The 19,347-nt window shown below is 42.8% G+C and overlaps 1 protein-coding gene across 2 annotated transcripts in view; it reads left to right on the forward strand.

The window, feature by feature from the left end:
- The window catches only part of LOC106560274 (lysosomal cobalamin transport escort protein LMBD1), a 311,650-nt gene extending 294,193 nt beyond the window's left edge, over window positions 1-17,457 (forward strand). For both annotated transcript variants that reach the window (XM_045701048.1, XM_045701049.1), the window contains 2 exons: window positions 14,591-14,682; window positions 15,964-17,457. In XM_045701048.1, the coding sequence (XP_045557004.1) occupies window positions 14,591-14,682; window positions 15,964-16,074 (203 nt within the window). In that variant the 3' untranslated portion in view covers window positions 16,075-17,457. The remainder of the gene's footprint in view (window positions 1-14,590; window positions 14,683-15,963) is intronic.
- Window positions 17,458-19,347: the final 1,890 nt, after the last annotated feature.

The following is a 19,347-nucleotide window of genomic DNA, read 5'->3' on the forward strand; positions in this document are numbered from 1 at the left end:
TAGATAGGCCTAGTACACGGTTCTGACTGTCTGTCTGGTGGCTGACCTGCCTATACTGAAGAGGAGTACACGGTTCTGACTGTCTGTCTGGTGGCTGACCTGCCTATACTGATAGATAGGCCTAGTACACGGTTCTGACTGTCTGTCTGGTGGCTGACCTGCCTATACTGACAGATAGGCCTAGTACACGGTTCTGACTGTCTGCCTGGTGGCTGACCTGCCTATACTGATAGATAGGCCTAGTACACGGTTCTGACTGTCTGTCTGGTGGCTGACCTGCCTATACTGATAGATAGGCCTAGTACACGGTTCTGACTGTCTGTCTGGTGGCTGACCTGCCTATACTGATAGATAGGCCTAGTACACGGTTCTGACTGTCTGTCTGGTGGCTGACCTGCCTATACTGACAGATAGGCCTAGTACACGGTTCTGACTGTCTGCCTGGTGGCTGACCTGCCTATACTGACCTGCCTAGACCTCCCTTCTCTCTCCGTCCCTCGCTAGCTCGTTGCTATGCCCCTCATTATGTTTGTGTTCTCGGAAGTACGGCAACTAATCAGTCTCCTCTGTTCCAAAAATACTGAATCTTAGGAGTAGATTCCTAGCGGAATCGAATCTTGACTCTCAGAATTGGGAGTCGACGTGCAAGGAGTCGAGGAATCAATTATTTGGGAGTCTACTCGATTTATAGGTCGTTAACAGTTGGAAAAATGGCAGAGAAAGGCAAGCAACAGTGTGACAATACTTTGAGAAGTTAAATGAGACAGAAATGCAAGCTTTGTGAGGTGGAACTGAGGTACAGTAATATTGGTAAAGGTGCAATGCTTCACCGTCTGAAAGGGACACACCTTGAGACCCAAACCGTTGCTGTTAGCAGTACAGCTGCATTGTGAATTCACATGGAATTTGTGATAATAAAATTGTAGTTTAAATGTTAAGAAATGTTTTCCATTTGTAAATATCCCTAATTAGAAACAATATAGGGGACGTTTTGGTTTAAACAATAACCCGATGGAATCAGCCCAGTGTCTGTCTGTCGGTACCAACCACTACCAGAACCCCATGCCTGGTCTGAGATCAGTGGGATAGGAGCAGCTCCGCATGCCTGGGCCCATATTCACAGTATCTGAAAGGAGGAGTGCTGATCTAGGATCAGTTTAGCCTTTAAATCATAATGAATAAAGAGGGGGGACCTGATTCTCGATCAGTGTGAAGCAGCAGTTTGAGGTAACAGTGTGATAGGAGCAGCTCAGCGGGGACAGTCACAATACCCCAGATGGCTCCATAACTTAGACAGGCAACACAACACGTCTCCTATCTCTCTTCCATACCCAGACAACACAACACGTCTCCTATCTCTCTTCCATACCCAGACAACACAACACGTCTCCTATCTCTCTACAATACCCAGACAACACAACACGTCTCCTATCTCTCTACAATACCCAGACAACACAACACGTCTCCTATCTCTCTACCATAGCCAGACAACACAACACGTCTCCTATCTCTCTACCATAGTCGGACAACACAACACGTCTCCTATCTCTCTACCATAACCAGACAGAACAACACGTCTCCTATCTCTCTACCATAGTCAGACAACACGTCTCCTATCTCTCTACCATACCCAGGCAACACAACACGTCTCCTATCTCTCTACCATAGTCAGACAACACGTCTCCTATCTCTCTACCATACCCAGGCAACACAACACGTCTCCTATCTCTCTACCATACCCAGACAGAACAACACGTCTCCTATCTCTCTACCATAGTCCGACAACACAACACGTCTCCTATCTCTCTACCATAGCCAGACAACACAACACGTCTCCTATCTCTCTACCATAGTCGGACAACACAACACGTCTCCTATCTCTCTACCATAGCCAGACAACACAACACGTCTCCTATCTCTCTACCATAGCCAGACAACACAACACGTCTCCTATCTCTCTACCATAACCAGACAGAACAACACGTCTCCTATCTCTCTACCATAGTCAGACAACACGTCTCCTATCTCTCTACCATACCCAGGCAACACAACACGTCTCCTATCTCTCTACCATAGTCAGACAACACGTCTCCTATCTCTCTACCATACCCAGGCAACACAACACGTCTCCTATCTCTCTACCATACCCAGACAACACAACACGTCTCCTATCTCTCTACCATAGCCAGACAACACAACACGTCTCCTATCTCTCTACCATATCCAGGCAACACAACACGTCTCCTATCTCTCTACCATAGCCAGACAACACAACACGTCTCCTATCTCTCTACCATAGTCAGACAACACAACACGTCTCCTATCTCTCTACCATAGCCAGACAACACGACACGTCTCCTAGCCAGACAACAAAAATACTATATAATACAAATTACAACTAGAACACGTCCAACATAGCCAGACAACAGTCCTCCATCTCCATGGCATCCTGACTGTCTCTACCAACGTCAGTGGGGTCATCCAGACTGTCTCTACCAACGTCAGTGGGGTCATCCAGACTGTCTCTACCAACGTCAGTGGGGTCATCCTGACTGTCTCTACCAACGTCAGTGGGGTCATCCTGACTGTCTCTACCAACGTCAGTGGGGTCATCCTGACTGTCTCTACCAACGTCAGTGGGGTCATCCTGACTGTCTCTACCAACGTCAGTGGGGTCATCCAGACTGTCTCTACCAACGTCAGTGGGGTCATCCAGACTGTCTCTACCAACGTCAGTGGGGTCATCCAGACTGTCTCTACCAACGTCAGTGGGGTCATCCTGACTGTCTCTACCAACGTCAGTGGGGTCATCCAGACTGTCTCTACCAACGTCAGTGGGGTCATCCTGACTGTCTCTACCAACGTCAGTGGGGTCATCCTGACTGTCTCTACCAACGTCAGTGGGGTCATCCAGACTGTCTCTACCAACGTCAGTGGGGTCATCCAGACTGTCTCTACCAACGTCAGTGGGGTCATCCTGACTGTCTCTACCAACGTCAGTGGGGTCATCCAGACTGTCTCTACCAACGTCAGTGGGGTCATCCTGACTGTCTCTACCAACGTCAGTGGGGTCATCCAGACTGTCTCTACCAACGTCAGTGGGGTCATCCAGACTGTCTCTACCAACGTCAGTGGGGTCATCCAGACTGTCTCTACCAACGTCAGTGGGGTCATCCTGACTGTCTCTACCAACGTCAGTGGGGTCATCCAGACTGTCTCTACCAACGTCAGTGGGGTCATCCTGACTGTCTCTACCAACGTCAGTGGGGTCATCCTGACTGTCTCTACCAACGTCAGTGGGGTCATCCTGACTGTCTCTACCAACGTCAGTGGGGTCATCCTGACTGTCTCTACCAACGTCAGTGGGGTCATCCAGACTGTCTCTACCAACGTCAGTGGGGTCATCCTGACTGTCTCTACCAACGTCAGTGGGGTCATCCAGACTGTCTCTACCAACGTCAGTGGGGTCATCCAGACTGTCTCTACCAACGTCAGTGGGGTCATCCAGACTGTCTCTACCAACGTCAGTGGGGTCATCCTGACTGTCTCTACCAACGTCAGTGGGGTCATCCAGACTGTCTCTACCAACGTCAGTGGGGTCATCCTGACTGTCTCTACCAACGTCAGTGGGGTCATCCTGACTGTCTCTACCAACGTCAGTGGGGTCATCCTGACTGTCTCTACCAACGTCAGTGGGGTCATCCTGACTGTCTCTACCAACGTCAGTGGGGTCATCCTGACTGTCTCTACCAACGTCAGTGGGGTCATCCAGACTGTCTCTACCAACGTCAGTGGGGTCATCCTGACTGTCTCTACCAACGTCAGTGGGGTCATCCAGACTGTCTCTACAAACGTCGTTTGGGAAATCTAGAGCCTCTAGGACCTTTTTAATAGCTATGGAGCAGAGTTGATAATCTATGTAAAGAGATTAAGTAGATTTCTTGCTTAAATAAGTATTGTGCTTGCTATGTTAATGATTTACACTTTTTTCACATTTTTATCTGACCAATTGTGTTTATCTGACTGTTATTGAAATGGTCGAACAATAATAACACGATCAGTTATTGACGAAAGTCAAGAAGATGAATGCACAGTGTTTCTTTGTGGATGTTGTTATAGGAAAGCACATCACATATCCGTGGTGGTAGTTGGCCTCCTTTATCACCGCACAAAAATAATTGGGCCAGTTACGTAAGCTTCCTTGATCAATGGGAAATGTGAGAATCAAACTGATTAAGTAAAGTGAGCTTCACTTTCAAAGGTTGGTCATTTTAATTCCCTCCAGTGTTCGGCTCTCTCTCACACACACACAGGGTTGACCATGTGTTTACGGTCCAGATAACAGCACTTGCTATTTACTCAATAAATCATACTAAAGGAGACATGCCAATACTAACTAATACAATACAATACTTCACACGTAGCTAACTGCTGCAATCCAATACTTCACACATAGCTAACTGCTACAATACAATACTTCACACGTAGCTAACTGCTCAAATACAATACTTCACACATAGCTAACTGCTACAATACAATACTTCACACGTAGCTAACTGCTACAATCCAATACTTCACACATAGCTAACTGCTACAATACAATATTTCACACATAGCTACGCGTGAAGTATTGTAGCAGTTAGCTACATGTGAAGTATTGTCATAGTTAGCTAACTGCTACAATACAATACTTCACACATACCTTGTTACATTACAATACCTCACACGTAGCTAACTGCTACATTACAATACCTCACACGTAGCTAACTGCTACATTACAACACTTCACACGTGGCTAACTGCTACATTACAATACCTCACACATAGCTAACTGCTACATTACAATACCTCACACGTAGCTAACTGCTACATTACAGCACTTCACACGTAGCTAACTGCTACAATACAATACTTCACACGTAGCTAACTGCTACAATACAATACTTCACATGTACATAACTGCTACATTACAATACTTCACACGTACATAACTGCTACATTACAATACTTCACACGTAGCTAACTGCTGCAATACAATACTTCACACGTACATAACTGCTACATTACAATACTTCACACGTACATAACTGCTACATTACAATACTTCACACGTACATAACTGCTACATTACAATACTTCACACGTACATAACTGCTACATTACAATACTTCACACGTACATAACTTCTACATTACAATACTTCACACGTAGCTAACTGCTACAATACAATACTTCACACGTAGCTAACTGCTACAATACAATACTTCACACGTAGCTAACTTCTACAATACAATACTTCACATGTAGGTAACTGCTACAATACAATACTTCACACGTAGCTAACTGCTACCATACAATACTTCACACGTAGCTAACTGCTACAATACATGCTAAGCCGTCTTCAGTCGGCTCCAAGCACTGGTTTCTTTATTTTAGGTTCTTTATTTTATGTCGGGGACCAAGCACGATATTGAACAAATATTGCACCATATTTAGCTAAATATCTGATTACTATATTGCATCTCCAGCTTTTAGAATGGACATCAAATGTTATCCCATCCTCATCTCTTGACCCTTGTTGAATGCTTTCTCTCCAGAGTTGGGTTTATTTTTAAGTCACTGGCAAAGCGTGTTTCCAATCACATTGTTTGTACTTTAGATCTACCCATTCCACTGGCCAACAGTATCTGTCCCTACAGCTCCTATTTATTACATCACAACTCCTTTCATTACCTTCTTATCCATGTAAACTCCCTAACTTTCCCTTTCTGGGACCGGCTCAACAGGTAAGACTGGGGATTCCCCAAACTCTGACAGAATAGGTAAACTCCGAAGCCTAAGGGCAATCTGACCGCCAATCTCTGTCTCCTCTATCTCCACTTTTCTCCTCCTCCTCTTCTTCCTTTCTGCCTCTCCTCCTGTCCATTTAGAGCTGAATAGAGCAACTGACTGGCCACTCTCTTAGGCTCTGTCCCAAATTGCACCACATGTACTACATAGTGCACTACTTATGACCCAGGCCCATAGGGCTCCCATCAGAAGTAGTTTAGAATGTAAGGACTAGAGTTCCATTTGGACAACAGACTTAGCCTGTCATGGATACCTCAGCCCTCCAGCCCTGCAGACAAGTGAATTACACAGTTTACCCACTTCTTTTAAAATGCTATTTTTTTCTTGTCTTTCTTTTTTGTTGCACTATGGCGACTGGAGTGCAGCTTAGCTATTACCCAGGATTCTCCTTGTCTGCACACACACACACATAAAGAACCTTGTTTAGAGCTGCAGCGACAGTCTCAGATGGTTTGCATGGTTGGTTCGTGGTGTGTCTTAGAAAGGATTTCTGTGATTTGGATCTTCTTTTCTAAGTCACCTTAAATCTCCTGGCCAGATTCTAGTGCAACACAGTATATGATAGTCAAACGGTTTCTCTATCGTGTTGGTTAAGGTTGTGGTTTTCTTCCTTAAACTTCAGTCATTCTTTTATTTGTTTAAATTCTAAAGCAAACAGCAGCAGTTTCTGGCATGCCCATCCAGTCCCTCAGCTCTCTGTGTTTAAAACACATTATATAGATGTAGATGGACGTTTACGGTACATTAACTGTGACTAAAACATCCTATATTAGCTAGATATTTACACTACATATGAGATGTGTTGTTGCTAAGATACAAGCCTGCAGTACATATGAGAAGTGTTGTTGCTAAGATACAAGCCTGCAGTACATATGAGATGTGTTGTTGCTAAGATACAAGCCTGCAGTACATATGAGAAGTGTTGTTGCTAAGATACAAGCCTGCAGTACATATGAGATGTGTTGTTGCTAAGATACAAGCCTGCAGTACATATGAGATGTGTTGTTGCTAAGATACAAGCCTGCAGTACATATGAGAAGTGTTGTTGCTAAGATACAAGCCTGCAGTACATATGAGATGTGTTGTTGCTAAGATACAAGCCTGCAGTACATATGAGAAGTGTTGTTGCTAAGATACAAGCCTGCAGTACATATGAGAAGTGTTGTTGCTAAGATACAAGCCTGCAGTACATATGACATAACACCACATAAACTCAGAAAAAACAGAAACGTCCCTTTTTCAGGACCCTGTCTTTCAAAGATAATTTGTAAAAATTACGCCTAAGACAGCGCTACAGGGAGACGGGACGGACAGCTGATCATCCTTGCAGTGGCAGACCATGTTTAACAACACCTGCACAGGATCAGTACATCCGAACATCACACCTGCGGGACAGGTACAGGATGGCAACAACAACTGCCCGAGTTACACCAGGAACGCACAATCAATCCATCAGTGCTCAGACTGTCCACAATAGGCTGAGAGAAGCTGGACTGAGGGCTTGTTGGCCTGTTGTATGGCAGGTCCTCACCAGACATCACTGGCAGCAACGTCGCCTATGGGCACAAACCCACCATCGCTGGACCAGACAGGACTGGCAAAAAGTGCTCTTCACTGAGGAGTCGCAGTTTTGTCTCACCAGTTGTGATGGTCGGATTCGCGTTTATCGTCGAAGGAATGAGTGTTACACTGAGGCCTGTACTCTGGAGCGGGATCGATTTGGAGGTGGAGGGTCCGTCATGGTCTGGGGCGGTGTGTCACAGCATCATCGGACTGAGCTTATTGTCATTGCAGGCAATCTCAATGCTGTGCGTTACAGGGAAGACATCCTCCTCCCTCATGTATGTGGTACCCTTCCTGCAGGCTCAGCCTGACATGACCCTCCAGCATGACAATGCCACCAGCCATACTGCTCGTTCTGTGCGTGATTTCCTGCAAGACAGAATGTCAGTGTTTCAATCTCATTGAGCACGTCTGGGACCTGTTGGATCGGAGGGTGAGGGCTAGGGCCGTTCCCCCCAGAAATGTCCAGGAACTTGCAGGTGCCTTGGTGGAAGAGTGAGGTAACATCTCACAGCAAGAACTGGCAAATCTGGTGCAGTCCATGACGAGAAGATGCACTGCAGTACTTAATGCAGCTGGTGGCCACACCAGTTACTGACTGTTACTTTTGATTTTGACCCCCCCCCTCCCCTTTGTTCAGGGACACATTATTCCATTTATGTTAGTCACATGTCTGTGGAACTTGTTCAGTTTATGTCTCAGTTGTTGAATCTTGTTATGTTCATACAAATATTTACACATTTTTGTGTTTGCTGAAAATAAACGCAGTTGACAGTGAGAGGACGTTTCTTTTTTGCTGAGTTTATTACATGTAGGTCTGCAGTACATTATGACATATGAGTGGTGTTTAAGAGTCTGTCGACTGTGACTTCACATGGGAAGTTATCCAGGGATCAGCCCTATCCACAGTGACAATGACACAGCTTTCTACTTTACAAGAAGAGTCGTAGTCTTTTTCAGTTACCGTGACACAGTTAGCCCGAGGCTGGGTTCCTCTACGGAGTTAACAGCCCCTCTAAGGCACATCAGTCAGGACAGGGGCACTTTAAAGTTCCATTCTGGGATTTGAAAAACAACAAAACGGTAGCCCTGCCACTTGTTTTGGTATACAGCTAAGGGATGGGCTAGGGAAATGTAACCCCTTGCAAATTCATAAGGAATTGTTTTATTTTTTTATTAAGAATGCAGGTGCATATCAACAATTGGAATGACCATTGAACAGATTCTCAGATCCCAAATTGTAGCCTTAAGTGAGGACAGGGCCATCGTTAGTTACACAGTTGCACAGCAAGTGCTTTGCTTGGGTAATAAGACTGCATGCAAGTATTTGTATTTATTAGGGATCCCCATTAGTTCCTGCCAAGGCAGCAGCTACTCTTCCTGGGGTTTATTATGGATCCCCATTAGTTCCCACCAAGGCAGTAGCTACTCTTCCTGGGGTTTATTATGGATACCCATTACTTCCTGCCAAGGCAGCAGCTACTCTTCCTGGGGTGTATTATGGATCCCTATTAGTTCCTTCCAAGGCAGCAGCTACTCTTCCCGGGGTTTATTATGGATCCCCATTAGTTCCTGCCAAGGCATCTGCTACTCTTCCTGGGGTTTATTATGGATACCTATTAGTTCATGCCAAGTCAGGGGCTACTCTTCCTGGGATTTATTATGGATCCCTATTAGTTCCTTCCAAGGCAGCAGCTACTCTTCCCGGGGTTTATTATGGATCCCCATTAGTTCCTGCCAAGGCATCTGCTACTCTTCCTGGGGTTTATTATGGATACCTATTAGTTCATGCCAAGTCAGGGGCTACTCTTCCTGGGATTTATTATGGATACCTATTAGTTCATGCCAAGGTAGCAGCTACTCTTCCTGGGGTTTATTATGGATCCCTATTAGTTCATGCCAAGTCAGGGGCTACTCTTCCTGGGATTTATTATGGATACCTATTAGTTCATGCCAAGGTAGCAGCTACTCTTCCTGGGGTTTATTATGGATCCCTATTAGTTCCTTCCAAGGCAGGGGCTACTCTTCCTGGGGTTTATTATGGATACCTATTAGTTCCTGCCAAGGCAGCGGCTACTCTTCCTGGGGTTTATTATGGATCCCCATTAGTTCCTGCCAAGGCAGCAGCGGCTCTTCCTGGGGTGTATTATGGATCCCCATTAGTTCCTTCCAAGGCAGGGGCTACTCTTCCCGGGGTTTATTATGGATCCCTATTAGTTCCTGCCAAGGCAGCAGCTACTCTTCCTGGGGTTTATTATGGATACCTATTAGTTCATGCCAAGTCAGGGGCTACTCTTCCTGGGATTTATTATGGATACCTATTATTCGCCAGTAGAGATTTGGGGTTTATATGGACCTATAGTTCCTGCCAAGGTAGCAGCTACTTTCCTGGGGTTATATGGATCCCATTAGTTGCCAAGGCAGCAGCTACTCTTCCTGGGGTTTATGGATCCCCATAGTTCCTGCCAAGGCAGCAGCTACTCTTCCTGGGGTTTATTATGGATCCCTATTAGTTCCTGCCAAGGCAGCAGCTACTCTTCCTGGGGTTTATTATGGATACCTATTAGTTAACTGCCAAGGCAGCAGCTACTCTTCCTGGGGTTTATTATGGATCCCCATTAGTTCCTGCCAAGGCAGCAGCTACTCTTCCTGGGGTTTATTATGGATCCCCATTAGTTCCTGCCAAGGCAGCAGCTACTCTTCCTGGGGTTTATTATGGATCCCCATTAGTTCCTGCCAAGGCAGCAGCTACTCTTCCTGGGGTTCAAACACATTACGGCACTTACATTACATATAACACAAAAGATAAAATGTACATCATATGACATTATTACACCACTACATATCTACAATGCACAATGTTTAATACCACCATACAACAATATTACAATGTATGTGTGTATCTGTACCTTTGTGTGTGTCTCTTCACAGTCCCTGCTGTTCCATAAGGTGTCTTTTTTTCTGATTTTTAAATGTGATTTTACTGCTTGCATCAGTTACCTGATGTGGAATAGAGTTCCATGTAGTCATGGCTCTATGTAGTACTGTGCACCTCCCATAGTCTGTTCTGGACTTGGGGAGTGTGAATAATCCTCTGGTGGCATGTCTTGTGGGGTATGCATGGGTGCCTGAGCTGTGTGCTAGTTGTTTAGACAGACACCTTGGTACATTAAACTTGTCAACACCTCTTACAAAAACAAGTAGTGAGGAAGTCAGTCTCTCCTCCACTTTGAGCCATGAGAGATTGACATGCATATTATTAATGTTAGCTCTCCGTGTACTTTTAAGTGCCAGCCGTGCTGCCCTGTTCTGAGCCAGATGCAATTTCCCTAAGTCCCTCTTTGTGTCACCTGACCACACTGCAAGTGATTGCTTTGTCACACTTAATCATACACCCACTGCCACTGTGTCTTTCTTATGGACTTTCATTGACAGTTGAAACCTTCCAACCACCCTATTGTTTCTTACAACAACGTTTCTTCAACATGGAAAACAAAACCTACAAGTGAATACCTCCATATTCCCATTTCATGGAATACATTGCTACATACTGTAGTGAGGAACTCTAATTTTAAGTAAACTCTTAACTAGAATAATAACATTGACTAAAAGCAAAGATATTAAAATATAATAAAGGCCTGAGTATGTTCCACACTGTAAAAATCCTTTTACAGGGTCCAATCACACTGCTTTATCTTAACCTCATAGTGACACTTGATGTGAAACGTTCTTAAACCTGTTCCATCAGCCTCGCCGTGGATTCAGAATATTGCCGTGGACACAGTGGAGTTAGTTAGTTGTTACTTTGCCAGTTCTCCAACCCCTCACACACTGACTCATACATAAGAAGGTAGTCTAATATAAATGCATTAGGATGCTGGATTCACACCAAGTTCTGCTGTTTATCTTCCTTCCCTGCTTTTGGAGTTATAATGTCCAACCCCTTTCTGACTCATAAGAAGGTATTAAAAGCATTAGTATGCTAAATACATGCCGATTTCTGTTATTTGGTTTATGAGTGCTTTACTTACCTCCCATTAACTGTTGCATTGTATGCAACAGTTAATGAGTCTAAAATACATGCAGTAGGATGCTAGGATTCTTATTTTACTATTTCCTTGCTTTTGGTGTTACTTTGCTTTCTAAAAGCATAAGAAGGTACTCTGAAGCCTACAACCATTAGAATATCAATCTCAATATCAACCATTAGGATGTCCATTTCTGGTCTGACTGGGCTTTTTACTGCATTTGGTTGATAATGGCTCCTACTTACATCCCATTAACTGGTGCATTAGCATCATGGATCAAACAGATGCTGCAGGGCCTGTAATTAATGTCGGAGGCGTCTCTTGGGGCTACTGTAATGGTGGCGGTGTTAAGTCACTACTAGTTAGTATAATGATTAATGTTGGAGGCGTCTCTTGGGGCTACTGTAATGGTGGCGGTGTTGGGTCACTACTAGTTAGTATAATGATTAATGTTGGAGGCGTCTCTTGGGGCTACTGTAATGGTGGCGGTGTTAGGTCACTACTAGTTAGTATAATGATTAATGTTGGAGGCGTCTCTTGGGGCTACTGTAATGGTGGCGGTGTTAGGTCACTACTAGTTAGTATAATGATTAATGTCGGAGGCGTCTCTTGGGGCTACTGTAATGGTGGCGGTGTTGGGTCACTACTAGTTAGTATAATGATTAATGTCGGAGGCGTCTCTTGGGGCTACTGTAATGGTGGCGGTGTTAAGTCACTACTAGTTAGTATAATGATTAATGTCGGAGGCGTCTCTTGGGGCTACTGTAATGGTGGTGGTGTTAAAACACTACTAGTTAGTATAATGATTAATGTCGGAGGCGTCTCTTGGGGCTACTGTAATGGTGGCGGTGTTAAAACACTACTAGTTAGTATAATGATTAATGTCGGAGGCGTCTCTTGGGGCTACTGTAATGGTGGCGGTGTTAAAACACTACTAGTTAGTATAATGATTAATGTCGGAGGTGTCTCTTGGGGCTACTGTAATGGTGGCGGTGTTGGGTCACTACTAGTTAGTATAATGATTAATGTTGGAGGCGTCTCTTGGGGCTACTGTAATGGTGGCGGTGTTAAAACACTACTAGTTAGTATAGTGATTAATGTTGGAGGCGTCTCTTGGGGCTACTGTAATGGTGGTGGTGTTAAAACACTACTAGTTAGTATAATGATTAATGTTGGAGGCGTCTCTTGGGGCTACTGTAATGGTGGCGGTGTTAAGTCACTACTAGTTAGTATAGTGATTAATGTCGGAGGCGTCTCTTGGGGCTACTGTAATGGTGGCGGTGTTGGGTCACTACTAGTTAGTATAATGATTAATGTTGGAGGCGTCTCTTGGGGCTACTGTAATGGTGGCGGTGTTAGGTCACTACTAGTTAGTATAATGATTAATGTCGGAGGCGTCTCTTGGGGCTACTGTAATGGTGGCGGTGTTGGGTCACTACTAGTTAGTATAATGATTAATGTCGGAGGCGTCTCTTGGGGCTACTGTAATGGTGGCGGTGTTAGGTCACTACTAGTTAGTATAATGATTAATGTCGGAGGCGTCTCTTGGGGCTACTGTAATGGTGGCGGTGTTAAAACACTACTAGTTAGTATAATGATTAATGTCGGAGGCGTCTCTTGGGGCTACTGTAATGGTGGCGGTGTTAAAACACTACTAGTTAGTATAATGATTAATGTCGGAGGCGTCTCTTGGGGCTACTGTAATGGTGGCGGTGTTGGGTCACTACTAGTTAGTATAATGATTAATGTTGGAGGCGTCTCTTGGGGCTACTGTAATGGTGGCGGTGTTAAAACACTACTAGTTAGTATAGTGATTAATGTTGGAGGCGTCTCTTGGGGCTACTGTAATGGTGGCGGTGTTAGGTCACTACTAGTTAGTATAATGATTAATGTCGGAGGCGTCTCTTGGGGCTACTGTAATGGTGGCGGTGTTAAGTCACTACTAGTTAGTATAGTGATTAATGTCGGAGGCGTCTCTTGGGGCTACTGTAATGGTGGCGGTGTTGGGTCACTACTAGTTAGTATAATGATTAATGTCGGAGGCGTCTCTTGGGGCTACTGTAATGGTGGCGGTGTTGGGTCACTACTAGTTAGTATAATGATTAATGTCGGAGGCGTCTCTTGGGGCTACTGTAATGGTGGCGGTGTTGGGTCACTACTAGTTAGTATAATGATTAATGTCGGAGGCGTCTCTTGGGGCTACTGTAATGGTGGCGGTGTTGGGTCACTACTAGTTAGTATAATGATTAATGTTGGAGGCGTCTCTTGGGGCTACTGTAATGGTGGCGGTGTTAAAACACTACTAGTTAGTATAATGATTAATGTCGGAGGCGTCTCTTGGGGCTACTGTAATGGTGGCGGTGTTAGGTCACTACTAGTTAGTATAATGATTAATGTTGGAGGCGTCTCTTGGGGCTACTGTAATGGTGGCGGTGTTGGGTCACTACTAGTTAGTATAATGATTAATGTCGGAGGCGTCTCTTGGGGCTACTGTAATGGTGGCGGTGTTGGGTCACTACTAGTTAGTATAATGATTAATGTTGGAGGCGTCTCTTGGGGCTACTGTAATGGTGGTGGTGTTAAAACACTACTAGTTAGTATAATGATTAATGTCGGAGGTGTCTCTTGGGGATACTGTAATGGTGGCGGTGTTGGGTCACTACTAGTTAGTATAATGATTAATGTCGGAGGCGTCTCTTGGGGCTACTGTAATGGTGGCGGTGTTGGGTCACTACTAGTTAGTATAATGCTGTTAATTGCTCCCAGAAAAATATCCTTTAACCTTTAAAGACTTAATGGCTGCATTTACACAGGCAAGCCAATTCTGATTGTTTGCCCAAAAGACCTGATCTGATTGGTCAAAAGACCAATTATTGAAAAAAAGATCAGAATTGGGCTGCCTGTGTAAACGCAGCCATAGTGATTTCAGTGAACTCCTAAGGCTGGTCATGTTGTGCTGTTGAAACATACAAATATAAATATATGTTTGTTTTTGTGTCATTTAATATACATTTGTTGTTCCAAACACACACAACTTGAGTCTAAACTAAGTTTAGAGAACTAAGATTATCTCTTGATGTCAAACTAATGCAGTGTTAGCAAACACTCAATTATGTTCTTTCTATTTTTTTGTCTTCTCACTTTTTCAGACGAATGCACTGTGACGAGATCGTACCTTTTCCTCCACAAGTTCTGGTTCTTCAGTACCATCTACTACTTTGGTAACTGGGTGTTTATCGGGGTATGTGTTGGAAACTCAAAGATTTGATTGACAATGTTCTTGCAAAAATATCACCGATGGTGTAACTATAAGTGCAATTTATAGTGTAAAGGCAGATCAGATTTACTGAGTACTGCTGAGTCTGCTAGAATTATAGCTGCAATTCATTGATTTATTGATTAAATTGTTTGGACATTAAAGATGACCCCCATACTAGCGTCCTACTTAAACTGCATACTCATTTACTTAAACCGCATACTCATTTACTTAAACCGCATACTCATTTACTTAAACTGCATACTCATTTACTTAAACCGCGTACTCATTTACTTAAACTGCGTACTCATTTACTTAAACTGCGTATTCATTTATTTAAACTGCGTACTCATTTACTTAAACTGCATACTCATTTCGGCGTTTGATCTAGTAAAATTCATTGGTCTTTTCTGACTCACGTGTTTGACGACAGCTGATAATCAGATAGATTGACCTGCTGTACCAAAACGAACGAATGGTTGGAGTCAACGCAATCACATATTAGATAAAGCACTCAGAATACTATTTTCTAAATTTCACATACTATAAAACTTTATTTTATCACATACTATTTATATAGTACGCTAGTATGGGTATTGGGAGATGGCCCATGACTTATTTCCATATGTTCCCTGTTTTCCACCTGTAGGTTCTTCTCATTGGCCTGGTGGTGTTTGATTGATTGTAAATGTCCATGTTTTCCTCCTGTAGGTTCTTCTCATTGGCCTGGTGGTGTTTGATTGATTGTAAATGTCCATGTTTTCCTCCTGTAGGTTCTTCTCATTGGCCTGGTGGTGTTTAATTGATTGTAAATGTCCATGTTTTCCTCCTGTAGGTTCTTCTCATTGGCCTGGTGGTGTTTGATTGATTGTAAATGTCCATGTTTTCCTCCTGTAGGTTCTTCTCATTGGCCTGGTGGTGTTTAATTGATTGTAAATGTCCATGTTTTCCACCTGTAGGTTCTCCTCATTGGCCTGGTGGTGTTTGATTGATTGTAAATGTCCATGTTTTCCTCCTGTAGGTTCTTCTCATTGGCCTGGTGGTGTTTAATTGATTGTAAATGTCCATGTTTTCCTCCTGTAGGTTCTTCTCATTGGCCTGGTGGTGTTTGATTGATTGTAAATGTCCATGTTTTCCTCCTGTAGGTTCTTCTCATTGGCCTGGTGGTGTTTGATTGATTGTAAATGTCCATGTTTTCCACCTGTTCTCATTGGCCTGGTGGTGTTTGATTGATTGATTGTAACTTTCCATGTTTTCCACCTATAGGTTTTCCTCATCGGCCTGTTGGTGTCATGTTGTAAGGGGAAGAAATCAGTGATCGAAGGAGAGGTGGAGGCAGACGACTCTGACATGAGTGAAGACGAATATGTCCACTGACAAGACCACAGCCTGCCAGACCTGGGTTCAAATACTATTTGAAATCTTTTAAATACTTTTGAGCATTTGCTTTAGCCTGTCTGGGAGTGCCAGGTGGGCGGGGTTTGCATGTTCTGGACTTTTCTATGGGTTCACCTGCAAAAGGCAAGCTTAATCAAATACATTTTAAGTATTTGAAATTATTTTAAACAGTGTGCCCTAATGAATATGACCCAGGTCTGCTACCTGCATGGACCAGGAGACAGTTAAACCGGATTGGTTTCTGTTACAACTGGTTTGCTATAACATAAGAATTTGACATTTGGATTGTTCATACAATGCAGTAAAACTTTAATTTGAACTTTTGTTTTCTGGTTTCTGCCTGAGATTGGTTAATATTACACAACGTTGTGCTGACACTGATTTATTATAACGGGAGAGAGTGATTGGGAGGTTGCTTTTTTCGTATTAGGGCAACTTTTTTGTTCTTTGTTCAGTCAGGTGTCTTTGTTCAAAGCAGTATGTAAACCCTCTTGCATCCCAAATGGCACCCTATTTCATATATAGTGCACTTCTTTTGTCCAAAGCCCTATTGGACCCTGGTCAAAAGTAGTGCACTATATAGGGAATAGTGTGCCATTTGAGATGCACCCCTCTTTGTATTACTATGGGTATGTGCCTGTTGTTTCAAATGTCATCTGCACCAATTCTGTGTTTTTATGTTTCCAAAAAGAAAGATTTAGTGTTGCAAAATTCTGGTATCTTTCCAAAATGAGGGGATTCTGAATTTCCTGCTTATTTCCCTCACTATTCTGGGAATCTTCAAATCGGGAATAAAAATACATTTAAAAAAACCAGGTAATTTGGGGAAAGTTAGCAACATTTTACAACCCTAAGAAAGATCCTTGGTTGATAACCAAACGGTGGGTTATTAAACAAGCTTTACCCTGTGATACTGGATGTTTTGGATTCTGAAAAGAGAACATGTTGTTGAGGAAACATATTCCAGGCTTACTTTGTTTCTTATTTTAACTCAGCACATTTTTGTTGTCATGTATATTTCTGTAATATATGGCTGGATAAATGTTTATTTTAGCCTTTAACAGATGTATTATTTTTAAGATTACGAACTTAGCACATTCAGCATGTTAACTTAAAGCAACAAATATGGACATGTATTTGATACCATATTGATAATGCACATTGCTGAGTTAAAATATATATTCTCTTATCCCTGATTTTGGTCATGTTTGGTTGTGCTTAACTTGACTATCTGTTATTGCATTGATGGATTGATTTGCTGTAAAGTTATCTTAACATGAACTGAGCATAATATCACTTGACTACTGATCACGATGTCAATTTACTTTATGAAGTTGGAATAAAATATGAATTCTGAATTGATTATTGCTGTATTTATGTTGTTAATCTATACATTTATAATTTTAATTCAGGAATTGCTTTGGACCTTTAACTTGGGGTCGGCGGAGTCATTTTTGTTCAAGGACTAGACATTAGTGATATTTATTGTGTCCTCTTTAAAACTGTTGATAATAAAGAGGCTGGCCCATCTTATTTTGTGTACCATGCACTTTTCATCACTGCACTAGATACCAGTGCATCAATTTAATCTGTCACAGTGGTCATTATTAGCCTACAAGATGGCATGTAGCTGGCATCAGTACAGTATATATAAAAAAGTGCTAACTCATCGTAAGCTGTAGTATTTATTTACCTTCTAGTCATCACCACGGTGACGCTTAATCAATGACTTCTAGTACTAATGCCTGTACACAGATATAAAATATGAAGGATCAGCATAGTGGTGATCCCTGGGGCTACATACTATAGATAAAAAGACTGGTGTTAAGATGTTAACTTTCCACTATCTCCTGTACACAGTGGTGATCCCTGGAGCTACATACTATAGATAAAAAGACTGGTGTTAAGAAAGATGTTAACTTTCCACTATCTCCTGTACACTGATACACCCTCTTCATTCTCTGAAGCAGCTCAGTTATCTGATATCTGGTTGGTTGGTTGGTCCAAGAATGCACTGCACTGTGACATGAATCACACATCTGTTCCAGGTGAGAACATGAAACACACACACAAGATGAGAAGGACCTGGAGAACAAATAACAAGCACTATGGATGTGTTTACACAGGCAGCCCAATTCTGATCTTTTGCCCACATTTTTGATCTGATTGATTAAAGATCTGATTGATGGGTCAAAAGACCAATTTTGTGGCAAAAGATCAGACTTGGGCTTCCTGTGTTAACACAGCCTATGTAGAAGTCTCTAGCTTTACCTAGCATCACCTTGGAGGAAATAACAACTGTTCCTACAGTAATAACTCTTCTTTTATGGTCATCCTTTAATATTGTGTGGTTTTGTTGAGTTATGGAACAATGAGCCCATTCCATCCACAGGCTTTTTGATAGGTTTTTCATAAGACACTGAATGTCATCTTTCATTTGAGATAGGGGGTCAAAGGTGAGACAGAAATACTGACAAGGGAAAACAATATAAGGCTCAAATCAAATCACAGTTTATTGGTTCATGCACATATATTTTCAGATATTATTTATTGCAGGTGAAATGCTTATATTTCTAGCTCCAACAGTGCAGTAATACAAACAATACAAAACAATACACACATAAAAATGCACAGTCAAGTTTCTGTTTTAGAACACACTTAGAAAGTGACTTAATATTTCAATATTCTGCACAGGTCACGTTTGTTTATTCTTGTTTGTCCAGTTTTCTATTCTATTATTGTGGTCCTTTGGGATGGACAGAGACTGAAGAATACCTTTCTCACTATGAGAGACACTCAAAGTCCATCTTCTACAACAGACATCCTGACCAGAGGGACCTTTAGGCTATGCTCAGAGATGTTTTCTTCATGGTTTTTACAGACCCCAGAGCTTGCAGTACTCACAAACAGGATGGCTGAGATCACTGCACTTAAAAATAGGTCCATTTGTGTTGTTCCTTTGAGAGACCAGCATGGGGTTAGTGGTTCCCCCAGTTAAATCAACTCGACAACTTTGACATGTTGCCTTTCACTGAATAACATCCTTATTGTTTGATGAACTGATGAATGGAAGGATTGCTGGTATTCTACACAGTAATGGACTCTAACTTCACTGAGCTGAAAAAAAGATGGACTGTTATTACATGCACTGTGGATGGATGAACAGCTAATCTTTCACAACGTTGCTGGAGGCCCATTGGTTTCACATTACCTTACATTACATTATCTATCTTGGCTTTTGGGGTCAGCTTT

The sequence above is a fragment of the Salmo salar genome, chromosome ssa18 (genome assembly GCF_905237065.1).
Source record: "Salmo salar chromosome ssa18, Ssal_v3.1, whole genome shotgun sequence".
Taxonomy (NCBI): Eukaryota; Metazoa; Chordata; class Actinopteri; order Salmoniformes; family Salmonidae; genus Salmo; species Salmo salar.